This window comes from Ovis canadensis, chromosome 16 (genome assembly GCF_042477335.2).
Source record: "Ovis canadensis isolate MfBH-ARS-UI-01 breed Bighorn chromosome 16, ARS-UI_OviCan_v2, whole genome shotgun sequence".
Lineage (NCBI taxonomy): Eukaryota > Metazoa > Chordata > Mammalia > Artiodactyla > Bovidae > Ovis > Ovis canadensis.
In genome coordinates, this window is record NC_091260.1 from 81,011,947 (window position 1) to 81,025,972 (window position 14,026).

Consider the following 14,026-nt stretch of genomic DNA (forward strand, 5'->3'; position numbering starts at 1 on the left):
TCTCCTTGCTATTCTTTGGAACTCTGCATTCAGATGCTTATATCTTTCCTTTTCTCCTTTGCTTTTCGCTTCTCTTCTTTTCACAGCTATTTGTAAGCCTCCTCAGACAGCCATTTTGCTTTTTTGCATTTCTTTTCCATGGGGATGGTCTTGATCCCTGTCTCCTGTACAATGTCAAGAACCTCATTCCATAGTTCATCAGGCACTCTATCTATCAGATCTAGTCCCTTAAATCTATTTCTCACTTCCACTGTATAACCATAAGGGATTTAAGTCATACCTGAATGGTCTAGCGGTTTTCCCTACTTTCTTCAATTTAAGTCTGAATTTGGCAATAAGGAGTTCATGATCTGAGCCACAGTCAGCTCCCGGTCTTGTTTTTGCTGACTGTATAGAGCTTCTCCATCTTTGGCTGCAAAGAATATAATCACACAAGTCACATACAAAGAACCTGGAATCAGAATATCTTCTGACTCCAGCAATCATCCAGAGACCTGAGAAAGCAAGCCTTTAGCATGTTGGGGGAAAACAAATTCCAAGGTAAAATTCCACACAAGCTATCAATCAATCACGATGGAAAACAGATATTCTAACACTTGGAGTCTCCGCAAACTCATTCCCCAGACGACCCTGCTCAGGGAGGTACCCAAGAACGTGAACAGAGCCCACCCTAATCATGAGATAAACGGAGAGAGGACGAGGCAGGCACGAAACAGAGGTCCGGAGAACCCAGCAGGGCAGCTGGGCGCCAGACTGGGGCAGGCCCAAGGGCTCAGAGGGGATTGTTCTCCTTGAAAACCCAGTTGATTGAAGGCATTACGCGGATCTAACTGACAGAGCTGCAAGGGAGCGTGGCGTCATCACGCACTGAGATGGATTATTTTTTAAGTAACCTCTTCCCACCCGCCCCCAATTCTCTTTCAAGCTCTCTGCAGGTCAACGTCATCTCCCCAGCCTCGCTTCCAGGGGCCATTCTGTAATGTCCAGAACTGTGCCAGACACATTCCAGACACCTCAGGCCCTGCGGTTAGACAAAGCTGGGCTTAAATTCCTCTTCCACCACTTTCTAGAAGGGTGCACTGGGAAAACCAACTTAACTTTCTCTGCCTCAGTACTATTTCCAGGACTGAAACACTGGTTTGCGTATGTTTGGGGGTGGGGCAGGTTATGTATCTGGCTTGCTATCAGATTAAACAGAAGCAGCCATATAAAGCATTTAACTTCATCTCTGCCATATTAACATTCTCAAGATTAATCCACTGAATTAAGGATATAGCTATTAATCAGGGGAAACACTAGAAAACACAGAGGTAAGGAAAAATAACTGCAATTTATTCCATATTTGGCTCTAACAAATAGTCATAATGATGTCAACTCTGAATAGTGATCTAAGGGGCATTGCAGCTACACTGAGAGGATTGTTTTTTCCACTGCAGGTGGGGGTGTAGGTCCAGCCTCACCCTCCAAAGGCAGAAATGGAAAAATAAGTCTGAAACTGAAAAACAAGAAGCAGCAACATACCTCTATTACTTAACAATATGCAACAGTGCAAACAAAACTGGCATCTCTCGAGAACACAGGCAGGCTGGCTGGGGGCTTAACAAATCTGGCGCGTCTAGCTGTCTTTCTAAACTATGCTCACACAGTACTCTGACTTTAAAAACTTAAAATCACAAAACGCAGCATTACCCAGGAAAGCAGCATACAACACCAGGTGAGGACTATGCCGTGGCGGCCACCGCACCCCAGTCCCTGACCTCTCCTCTGGCCCGAATGACAGGTCTGCCGCTGTGCTGTCCTCATGGAACAGTCTCTGGGGCTTCTCCGACCCCGCTCGCAGTCAGGGCTGCTAGCAATGCGTCTGGGAACCGTGACCGCGCTGTGGAGCGGGGGGCGGCAGGCCCTGGCTGACTGATCGCCCGCACGTGCATGCTGTGCCCTCCCGGTGCCCAGGCGGAGGTGTCCTGAGACCACTCTCCAGCAGCCCGTGCTCTCCTCTGGAACCCCGTTGCCGCTGTCTCTGTTCTATGTCTCTGTGCGGACACAGCTTCCTCTCCTTCGGGGGCTTCTGCCTCAGCATCCCCTGGAAACCTCACGTCCCCCAGTCTCCTCTGCTGTCCTGACTCCCTCCTCCGGCTTTCCTCGGGCTCCAGCCCACGCTGCTCACTCCCGTGCTTGCTGACCCAGCCCCCAGGGCAGCCCCCGAGTCCTGCCGCCTGCTCCACAGCACGTGGTTCCATGAGCCAGGCCCCCGGCCCCGAGTCAGTGAGGATATGAGCACCGAGAGAACGGGGAGAGATGCGGTCCTCTCTGAGTCCCACCTTCCCTCCACACAGCGGCTGTGCACGCGGGGCGGGGGCACACCGAGGGCCCAGGGCTGAGAGGCGGGCAGGGCGGCCCTTGAGTTAGGGAAGCGGAGTTACAAGACACAGACATCGAGCAAATAAGGAAACACACGGATGACAGCGGGCTAAATAAACTGCCTGAGTCCGCCTGTGAGCACTGACGTTTGGGGCGGGAAGGTTCTTGGCTGACTCTGGAGTGCCCTTCCCGCCGTAAGGGCCTGCCACCTTCACGGTCACTCCTCACCCCACAGCCAGAGGCTGTCCACCCGCCGGGACTGGTGCAGACCAGAGCCCACAGGGCAGGCCTGAGACTGCAGCCCTCAGAAAGGCCTGCTTGCGAGGAGGAGGGCCTTGGCTGGCGTCCGGGAACCTGGGTTTCTGAAGGGTTCCCACCATTCCCCAAACCAGTAAGAGTGGTACCCAGTGGCCCGATGGTGCGACGTGGCTGTTGCTGAAACCTGCTCTCCTCCCGGGAGGCTGGCGCCTGGGCATGTAGGCAGGCGTAACCACATGGCCAGCCCACAGCAGCCTCTGAGCTCGGAGTCTCTAACAAGCAGCCCTGCCGGACAATACTTGACATGCGTCACAACACACGGCTACACAACCCTTGAGTCAAGCACTCAGCTGGCTTCCTCCACATGGCACCTCGCTCGCCTTTCCTGGGTGTGCTTCACCACAATAAACCACTAACCTAACCCTGCATCAGTCCTTCCTGGGCATCACCAAACCCGGGGCGGTCATGGGGCTCGCTACTACAGGGTAACCACTTAAACGTCTCCAGACCTGGCCAAGTGTTCCGCAGAGAATATAAAGCTGCCCTGCAACTTCCCAACACATGGGAGAAAGACCAACGGCAAGAGGCAGAAGAGACACAACGACACACAATACATCTCCCTGACAGGACCTCGCACCAGGAGGGGGAAGCCACACCTGGCCGTGATGTGGGCCCCTCAGGTGGGTCTGCAGACAGTGACCTGAGGGAAATCGAGCCACACGGAGAGGCCAGAGAAAGTGCGGCAGGAAGGCTTTTGGCCCGATGGGAGAGCTGAGGCTCTGCTGGAAAGCGCTCAGATCTCGAGGAAGCACACTGCGTGTGGAGCTGGAAAAAAGTGTGTGTGTGCGTGTGTGTGTGTGTGTGTGCGTGTGTGTGTAGACCAACAAGAATGTGGAGGGGGAGAAAGTGTGTGTACATGTGTGTGCATAGACCAACAAGAATGTGGAGTGGGGAAAAAGTTGTGTGTGCGTGTATGTGTAGACCAACAAGAATGTGGAGCGGGGAGAAACTGTGTGTGTGTATGTGTGTGTGCGTGTTTGTGTGTAGACCAATGAGAATGTGGAAAGGGAATAAAGTGTGTGTGTGCGCGTTTGTGTGTATAGACCAACGAGAATTTGGAGCGGGAAGAAAGTGTGTGTGTGTGTGTGTGTAGACCAACGAGAATGTGGAGTGGGGAGAAAGTGTGTGTGTGTGTGTGTGTGTAGACCAACGAGAATGTGGAGTGGGGAGACAGTGTGTGTGTGTATGTGTGTGTGTGTGTGCGTGCACGCGTCTGTGTGTGTAGACCAACGAGACTGTGGAGTGGGGAGACAGTGTGTGCGTGTGAGTGTGCGTGTGTGTAGACCAGCGAGACTGTGGAGTGGGGAGACAGTGTGTGCGTGTGCGTGTGTGTACACACATGTCTGTGTGTGTAGACCAACGAGACTGTGGAGTGGGGAGACAGTGTGTGTGTGTGTGTGTGCGCGCGTGTCTGTGTGTGTAGACCAGCGAGACTGTGGAGTGGGGAGACAGTGTGTGCGTGTGCGTTGTGTGTGTGTGCAGACCAAGGAGGACGTGAACCCAGGCGCCTTGGCCACCTGTGAGCGGGGGGAACAGAATATCGGCCTTCTCTGCGCTCTGCCGGCAACTGTCCTGGAAGTTCTAAACTATTTCAAAATGAACTCTTTAAAAACCACAAATCTCTCTGATTGCTGTGCTGTGGGTGACTTGGCTAAATGACCAGCTTGAATCCTCTCCAGTGAGCCGCGTTTCCTCCTCCTGTTTGCTAACTTTTTACCAACTGCGGGTGAATGGAGTCCGGTCGAGCTTCATGAGGGCCAAGCCTGTCCCCGAGCGGTCAGCCAGGGCCCCGGGTGATGCCCCTGGCACAGTGGTAACACCCACCCCTCCACGTGCACACACCTGCTGGGACCGCTGAGCGGCTCTGGCTCCGGGGAAGGGCAGGCTCCAGCCTCACGGGCCTCTTCCCCATCCCTCTGCTTGGGGCTTAATCACTCAGGGATTCCGTTCCCCTCCTAGTCTCTGCCCGTGAAGCCTCCTCTGCCCACACCTCCTCTGCCCACACCACACCCCTTCCATCTCTTCCCTCTCGTTTATCACAAATGGTTCTTCAGGCCTCGACGCACTTCCTCCGCGAAGCCTTCAGCTGCCCCTCCTGGATGCTGCCAGGGCGCCTACCCTGAACGTCCCCTGGAAGAGAAGAGCTGACCTCTGACCGACAGGGTCTGAACTGTGTGGGTCCCACCTTTTACTCAGATTCTCTAAGAACTCATTACAAGACACGGACACTGTGGGTGCTGTCTCATCCTCTGTAACCTCAACCACAACACACGCTCCGTGCCTCTTCTGTTCATGCTCACGTTCCAACACATACCACCGCCTCACAAACACGGTGGCGCTCGAAAACCAGTTACTGAATGAATCTCAACTCCGTGGGCATTTGCTCTCACCACTTACATTTCGGAACAGGTATGTTTCAAGTCGCAAATAAGGGAAGTTGAAACCACTGGTGATTAGCAATGGAAGTCCAACACAAATTTCTATTAACAATTGGCTCAAAGCTGCTCCAAGGACAGCCAAACACCATTTATTCTGAATCTATTCTAGTTACATAAGCTAAACAGTACGACTATGTGCTTCAAACTCTCATCTGGATTCTCCAGAGAATTAAAATGTTTTACTCTGCAATAACTAAAACTGGTTAAAAAAAAAAAAAAAGTGGTGGGGGTGGAGAGGCCCTCTCCTTCACCAGAATAAAGGGGCTTCCACCAGCTTGACTTAAAATCTCTCAGCTTAAGATTTGTTTAACAGTACATAATACCACCAGTGTGAGGATCCACACAGGTTTAGGATTTCCAAAGTTTGGCAACCCATACAGACACTGGGCTACAGATCAGTGATCAACCATCGTAACCAGTAAGGATGAGAAAACAGATGAGGTGATACGAGAGACTAGAGGAAAACGTGGTCAATCTATAAACTTCTAAATCAAGCCACAAAAGCAATGTATCTCTGCACCCGCTGAAGAAAAAGAGGGCAGGGAATTCCCTGGCAATCTAGTGGTTAAGACTCCAGAGTTTCACTTCTGAGGGCTCGGGGTCAATCCCTGGTCAGGGAAGAGAGAGAGAGAGAGAGAGAGAGAGAGAGAGAGGGAGAGAGAGGGAGAGAGAGGGAGAGAGAGGGAGAGAGAGGGAGAGAGAGGGAGAGAGAAGAGGGCCGGGAGGAGAGAGACGGGGAGGAAGCCGCGCAGCCCGCGCAGAGCGCTGCTCTGCGGGCACAGCTGGCCTCCATGGGCTCAGGGGGGAGCCACAGCGCTGGCCCGGGGGCTCCTGCAGGCAGACCCTCCTGATGTGCACGGGAAACTTCTGCAAGACCCAGGACTCCCGGTGCGCCAGAGCTCACAGCAGGGTGTGCTCGCCACAGACCCTCTCTCTCTGAGGCCCACAACGTGCTGTGGTGCCCCGCGACCCTGCAGAAGCGTCTCTGCTGCGGGGCCGACCGCGGGCCTGACTGGCAAATGCCTGTCCTCACCCTCCGGTCTCCCCACCCTGATCTCCCCCACGCATCCTCTTTACCTCCGTCTGTCTGCTGCTCCTGGCCTCATGACCCCACACCCACCTCAGTGACCAGCAGGCGTGGACGAACACCCTCCTCCACTCTCCCGTCCCCGCTTCTCCCCAACGAAGATTCTCACAGTGAACTCAGAGCACATCTGACGTAGCCGCTTCGCTTTTTCCCCAGAGGGGCCTGTGGTACCTGGAGGCTCCACACCAGGCGTGAACACAGCTGAAACCCCTCAGGGTTTCAGTCCACACTTCCAGTGCCCATTCCATCCCACAAACTAGGGTTCCCCCGAGCATAACCACATCCAGCCCTCCAGTGCTACCCGTGGGTGTCTCCACACTACAGGCTGAGACCACAGCACCTAACTATTTATGATCCTGCCGCTTTCGGAAAAGGCCTGCAGACTCCTGTACTTAGAGACCTCACAGGACGACCCCTACGGCTGCTGGCTGGCTTGAGAACCAACAGAAGAATGTGGCGCAGCAGGAAGGAGGGAGGTGCCCAGGAGGTGGCTGCAACAGCCTCTGGGCCAGAGATCACAGAGGTTCACACGAGGCGGTAAGCAGTGGGGACAGGGAGAAACAGGTGGACCAGGAGAAGACGACAGTAAGCTGATGGGCTGGACGCAGGGTGTGAGAGAAAAGCAAGGAACCAAGGGGGACATCTAGTTTCTGGCCAAGCCACCAGGAGGACGCAGTTCCTACTCTGAACGAAGACCAGGTCTTTGAAGGAGATTCGGACCCATGACTGGACACTGTTATTTACACTCGTTGTTCTACAGAAAAACCTGTGACTCACTGTCCTTTCAGAAGAGCCAACATCCTTACAACAGACTCGAAGGGCATCCCCCGTCAGCCTCTCCTCTAACTTCATCAAATTCCGTAGCTCACTGTGCCCCCCACCAAATTCATACACTGACGTATAATCAGCTACAGGACAGGCACAGCAGGGTGGTCCTCCACTGGGTGAACAGGTCAGAACGGCACAGCCTTCGGGGATGGGATCTGTGGTCTCATGAAGGAGGCCCTAGAGCTGCCAACTGAGGGCGCAGCAGGAATCACGAACCAGGAGTGCCGCTCTCACCGGAGAGCAGACCCGCCAGCCCCTGGATCCTGGGCTTGCCAGCCGCCGTGACTGTGAGGAGTGAATCCCTGTCACTTATGAGTCACCCGGCCAGGATGGCCCCAAACCCACCAAGACCCCAGCGCGCGCTCCACCCCAGCTGCCGTGCCTCCACGTCTTCCCAAGCACACGAGCGACTGGCCACCACAGCAACCTCTCGGTCGTCTGGGGTGCTCCTCTCCAAAGACGTCTCCAGAGCTCATCCTCACCCTCCCTGCCCAAAGACAACCTCCCTGAAGCCTCCAGGACTCCCTACTTAAATTCTACCAGACACTGGCCCTTTCCTCAGCCTTTTATATTCCTCTCCCTTTCTCGGCTCAATTTATTTCCAGCACATTTATTACCTTCTCACATAACTTGTTGACCATCTCCTCCCCCCACCTCCTAACACAGAGGCTCTGAGATGAATACTTGCCTTTTCACCCACTGCTGTAACTGCACTTCCTAAAACACAGCAGGGGATCAAAAAACATTTGCTGAGTGAATAAACAGCCCAGAGAATAAATACAACTTACAAACGATTCAAGAGAATTTCCCTCATGGACCTGGGTTTTGAGGGGAAAACAAAAGCACATTATGAATGCCTCCATGAGACATCTCAGCTCAGACAGTGACTTTCCCATTTGTTCCCCCTCTATTTCAGAGTGCCAGGGCAGGACTTTCTTCTCTCCCTCCCTGCTCCCAAGCCCTTAAAATGTTTGGGATCAGCTCATAGATGATGCTGTTAGAAAAACAAAGCCCCAAACCCTCAGCTTCTCTGATGGCCTCGGGGCCTACACTCCTTCCTGCCTTCACAGAGCTCTGCCTCTGCCCCAGCCGGAGCTCCTCCGGTTCCTCAGATGCCTCGCTCCTTTTCACCCCCAAACCCGATCACCTGTCAAACCTTCTACCTAGGAAGCTCCTCCACACCTATCCAGTCTGCTTCTCACCATTCACGTGTCCGAATGTCACCAGCTCAAGAGCAACCTGCCCTCCCGGCAGCCCCCAGCGGAGAAAACACCACCACTCCAACTCCTCCCTTATTTTCCTAACACTTCAAGCCTTCTGAAGTCTCACGTTCACACACACAGCACATCTGCAAGACGCTCTGGTCACCACTGCGTTATTCACCACTATGTCCCTGGTGCCCAGAACACCGGGTACAACAGGAGTAATTCAATTACACATCAGTACCACGCTGGACTACAACCAGAGGCTCTGCCAGCTCAGATGGTAAAAACTCCACCTGCCAAATGGGGGAGCCGCAAATTCGACCCCTGGGTTGGGAAGACCCCCTGGAGAAGGAACTGGCAACCCCCGCCAGCATATTCCTGCCTGGAAAAAAAAAAATCCCATGGACAGAGAGAGGAGCCTGGAGGGCTACACATACAGCCCATGGGTCACAAAGAGCTGGACACGACTGCACACACAGGCACAGACGGAGCACAGCGCTACTTTACCACCGAAAAACACTGATGACAGAAGCAAAAAGAGAGACTCCTGACATCAGATGGCTGCGAGAAGTCCAGCTGGGGAGGGGCACTCCTCAGGGCCTGAGGCCGACGCTGGCAGCGGCTCCTCTTCTGCCGGGGGCGCGCACACTCCATGCTACACTTCAGAGACCTGCAGCGTCCACGTGCCTTCGGGGGACGAATGACCCTCCTGGCCAACCCGCAGGCCACATGAGCACCCGCCCCCACCACCCCCACAAGCAAGAAATACGGAAGGACTGGCCAGCACAGTAAAAAAACAACCACCTTCTCCTGGGAGAGATTAGCTTTCCTCGGCATTCTGACCACCACTCATCTCCCTCGGAGTCAGCCTTGGGGGAAACACCGGGATTGGAGAAGGGAACCCCGGGGGGCCCCCCCACCCCTCCACCAGCGCTGCACCTAGGAAATGAATCCCAGATTCCAAGCCTGAAGAACGCAGCGAAAAGTCACTAAAACATGCTCAACTCTTGCAAGCCCATGGACTGTAGCCTGCCAGGCTCCTATGTCCATGGGATTCTCCAGGCCAGAATACTGTAATGGGTAGCCTTTCCCTTCTCCAGGGGATCTTCCCGACCCAGGGATCGAACCCTGGTCTCCCGCATTGCGGGCGGATTCTTTACCAGCTGAGCCACCAGCGCAGTCCAAGAATACTGGAGTGGGTAGCCTTTCCCTCCTCCAGGGGATCTTCCCGACCCAGGAATCGAACCAGGGTCTCTCCCTGCATTGCAGGCGGATTCTTCACCAGCTGAGCCACCAGAGAAGCCCTAGCCTTTCCCAAAACGGGGAGGGGGAGGGGGGCTTCCGCCCGAGGCCCACCCCCACCCCCGCCCCGCGCCCCGCACGGCCAGGCCCAGCCCCTCCGCGCCCTCGGCCTGAGGGGCAGACGCCTCACCTGCTGCAGAGAGGCGCAGCCCTGACAGCGCGAGAGGTCCGCCGCCGTCCCCGGCGCCGCCGAATGGGTCTCGCCCGGCATCATGGTGCCGCCGCCGGGCCCGCAGAGCCCGCGCGCCTCAGGGGCCGGCGGCCTCGGCCCCGTCCTGCCTCTGCTGACGCCGCCGGGGCCGCCTGGCCCTCCCGGGCCGCTTCCCGCCGGGTCCGGGCGGGTCCATCCGTGCACCGAGGTCCCCGTGGAGCCGGGCGAACGGCTCTCCGAGCCAGAGCCACCTCAGGCGCTGCAGACAGAAACGGTACACCCGGCGCGGCCCCCCGAGCGTGCGACGCCTCCGAGCCAGGACCCCGCCCCGCCCCGGCTCGCCCCGCCCCCACGCCGCGGCGCGGGGCTGCCCGCCGCGCCGCCTGAGGGAAAACGGGGCGCGGGGCTGCGCCGCGGCGGCGGGGACACACGCCCCGAGGAAACAGCGCAGGGCGGAGAGGCGTCGGACGGGCCCCCTCTTCCGCCGTGTAGCGTTTAGTCTTCCTTTGCCGGCTTGCTGTGTAGACGGCTTTCGATAGACACCTAAAACCTTCGCCGAGGGGGAGGTGACCTGAGGTGACGTCACTGCAGGCGCCTCCCGGCGCTGAAGGACCCCGCACGCTGACGGGCCGGTGCGCAAGTTTTAACTGGAGCGGCGCGCTCCGTCAGAGTGCGACCGGGCCCAGGCGGAGACCCGAGGACTACGTCTCCCGGCGGCCCCCGCGCGCCGGGCGGACCCCAAGCAGTTCTTCCTGCCGCCGCGGGCGCCCCTGAGGGGGCGGTTCGCCTAGTTAGACGTTGTCGTCGTCGCCGCTGACCAGCCCTTCTTCCCAGACGTCTCTCTTCTCACAGCTCCCCCCCGCCTTCCGTGTCCACTTGCCGTCCGGCCCCGCGCTCCTCGGCCTCTTCCTCACCCCCACCCCCACTCCGGAAGCCCTGCCAAGCACAGCGCTTGGCCGAATCCTGGGCAGTGGCCGGCTGCTAACAAATGTTATTAAAATATCTTGCAAAGGGAAAAAGAAAATCTTCACTTTACAGCAATTCCCGGATACACCCAAGTCCTCATTCTCTTGTTTGAATCGAAGTTTCCCCCGATATCCGCTGCCACCAGAATCTTTTGGATGATCCCAGCTTGTTGCCATCGGTTACCTTGCTCGGAAGCCTCAGACGTCGCTTCTCGACGTCTGGTTAGGAAGTCCGAATTCTTAGCGTCCCATACAAGAACTGCATGCATTAAGGAGACGTCCCAGGCCCTATCAGCTCCTTTCTAAATCTTCGGATGGAAATTGCAACTGAAAACAGCACCCACACCCACCCACACCCACCCCCCCACCCCCCGCCACTTCCAAGAAAGCAGTCTGTGTTCCTCTCCAAACGCCGGCATCCCTGTCCTTGCTTGTACACGCTCTGCGGTTGAAGCTGGCTGTGAAGTGGAGGGACCAGGTGTCCAGCAGTCGCTTAGATCACCTGCCCTTGGCACTGAAGACACGTCTGTACTCGTCCGAGGGGCTAATGTGGGATGTGCAGAAGACAGGAGTAGGGTTAAAGTGAAAGAAGAAGCGAGAAAGGGGAGAGGAGCCCCTGTGGTCCTGATGACTTTACATGTTCCATGTCTGCCTTCCAACCTCGGACAAACAGGTCTTAACAGTAGCTTCCCTCCCCAAATGTTTCCCCCCACCCCCCTCCCCACCCCACCCCTCCCCAGCCCAGGGTATCTTAGCCAGGGAGGCACCAGCTTATTTATGCTCCAGCGTTGGCTCGCTCTGCACTGTCCACCCGCCTACACGACATCCCTACCCTTGCAGGAACTGGGAACTCGCTGCTGCCTTCCTGTCCCCTGCACCTGCCTGGAACGCCCTTCCTGCCAGCGTGGCATTCTGTAACCCTCCTGTCCTGCCAGGCCGCACGTTTTACCTCCACGACCACAGTGTGTATGTCCTTTTTTGTCTGCTTGTGGTTTCCTTACTATGTCATATCCTAACTTCTTTGTGACCCCATGGACTATAGCCCACCAGGCTCCTCTGTCCACGGGGTTTCCCAGGCAAGAACACTGGAGTGGGTTGCTGTTTCCTTCTCCAGGGGATCTTCCTGACCCAGGGACTGAAACTGTCTCCTGCATTGACAAGCAGATTCTTTATCGCTGAGCCATCAGGGAAGCCCCTTTTTGTTCCTTATCACTAATTTTTTTTTTTATTAATACCACATTTTGACTTGGATAGTGGTGTTCTTTATGTCTTAGAGGTGAGTTTTCCTTTTAAACACTGCAAAGTGCAAAGGCAATGGCTTCCCCACTCCAGTACTTTTGCCTGGAAAATCCCATGGATGGAGGAGCCTGGTAGGCTGCAGTCCATGGGGTCGCTAAGAGTTGGACACAACTGAACGACTTCACTTTCATTTTTCTGTTTCATGCATTGGAGAAGGAAATGGCAACCCATTCCAGTGTTCTTGCCCGGAGAGTCCCAGGGATGGTGGGCTGCCCTCTATGGGGTCACACAGAGTCGGACACGACTGACGCGACTTAGCAGGAGCTTAGCAGCAGCAAGTGCTGTACACAGTAGGTGCTCCGTGGATGGCAGAGTGAGTCAGATTTGCTGCGGCTAATTGAAAGTGAAAAATAATAAGTACTTCCACTCAGAAGTGAAAGTGCATTTGTTCCATCTTCTACCTTTATCATAAGATATTCAAAGGGGGAAGAAAGACAGCAGTCTGTTTTGTGTAATGTAGTGTGGGCAAACTTTCCATAAATGGCCACACAGTAAATATTTTAGGATTTGGGGAGCATACAGGTCTTTACTGCGTATGTCATTTTCTTTGTTTGTTTTTGAGAAACCATCTACAGATGTAAAACTCATTCTTACCTGGCAGGCTGTGCAAAAACAAGTGTAGTTGTAGTTCATAATGGAAATTGGTGTTGGCCGCTGGTTAGGGAGTGCCGGAAACGACATTTTTCCTCTCCTGTAAGAATGGCCACCCCTACTGTGTCATCCTGTAGCCCCTGATGCGCAGAGCCCTCTCCTTGGAGAAGCCCCCGATGCTGGGAAAGATTGAGGGCAGGAGGAGAAGTGGGCAGCAGAGGATGAGATGGTGGGCTGGCATCACTGTCTCAATGGACACAAGTTTGAGCAAACTCTGAGAGATAACTGAAGGACAGGGAAGCCTGGCGTGATACAGTCCATGGGGTCACGAAGAGTCCAAGAGAACTTAGCAACTGAGCGACAGTAACATTGTGTCGTTGTGATGGAGACACACAAGCATATGTCTACATGCAGAAAATGGCAAGCAGTGACTTTGGAACCACACACCTGGCTTTAAACTCTCAAGCAAGTGATGTCTTTGAGCTGCTATTTCCTTACAGAGGAGTAGCTATAATTTAAGGGTAAAATGAAAATGGCAAGGCCAAGCCCATAAGCTCTACCATACAGTGAAGAGGTATTCACAGTTTATTGATGGTGTCATCTAGTTTGGAAAATAGATAATATCTCCATCCAACTCACATAAAAAAAATAATAGAAGAAAAAGGGGGAGGGGGAAGAGGTTTGGTTTGGGTTGGGTTTTTTTTTTTTTTTTTTGCAATTTTTTTAAAATTTTGATCAAGCTTCCAAGGAAAACTGTTTTTCTGTCAGACTGTCCTAAGACCTGGAGGGATGTCTAGATTCTGGTTCTGATTTTGGGGACCCCTGTGCCTGGAGTCCAGGAAGCTATTGAGAGAATCCAACTATAATAATCTCAGTTCTTGCCTCACATCCTCATCATCACCCCCCATATCCTTGGTAGCTTCTCAAAGTTAATGCTTTGAAGAATAACAAAATTTAAAGGTTAATGAAATTGATTATTTAATTTATTAACATGATTCCACTGAATGGCTAATAGATTTTGTCTAGAAGTCAAGGCTTATATCACAAGAACTCAGAATGGAAAGCTGTTTGTTCTTTGGATGTTCTGATATTTTGCTTTATGGAGAGCTATTCTTTCACCTGCTGCCTTTATCCACAAGCAAAATAAACTGTGTTTCTTCCTTCTTTTAAATTCCTGAGAGGCGCGTTACGGAATAGTGTGTAACTCTAGCAGTCTGCAGTTCCGTGGTGTTATCTGATTAAGTTGTGCTAATTTCTGCATCTGTGATGTAATGCTAACATAAGCCCACAAGATGTCTGTCTTTCCCTGTCTCTGGTTTAGACCTAAATGGAGTTTCCAACCATGTTTATGACTTATGGCACCCCACTCCAGTACTCTTGCCTGGAAAATCCCATGGATGGAGGAGCCTGGTGGGCTACAGTCCATGGGGTCGCTAAGAGTTTGACACGACTAAGCGCCTTCACTTTCACTTTTCACTTTC

At 54.0% G+C, this 14,026-nt stretch overlaps 1 protein-coding gene across 1 annotated transcript in view; it reads right to left on the reverse strand.

Annotated features, from left to right (window-relative positions):
* ICE1 (interactor of little elongation complex ELL subunit 1) overlaps positions 1-9,993 on the reverse strand; it is a 67,252-nt gene extending 57,259 nt beyond the window's left edge. The window contains exon 1 of the mRNA XM_069556168.1: positions 9,670-9,993. Within this exon, the coding sequence (XP_069412269.1) occupies positions 9,670-9,753 (84 nt within the window). The 5' untranslated portion in view covers positions 9,754-9,993. The remainder of the gene's footprint in view (positions 1-9,669) is intronic.
* Between the last annotated feature and the right edge of the window lie 4,033 nt (positions 9,994-14,026).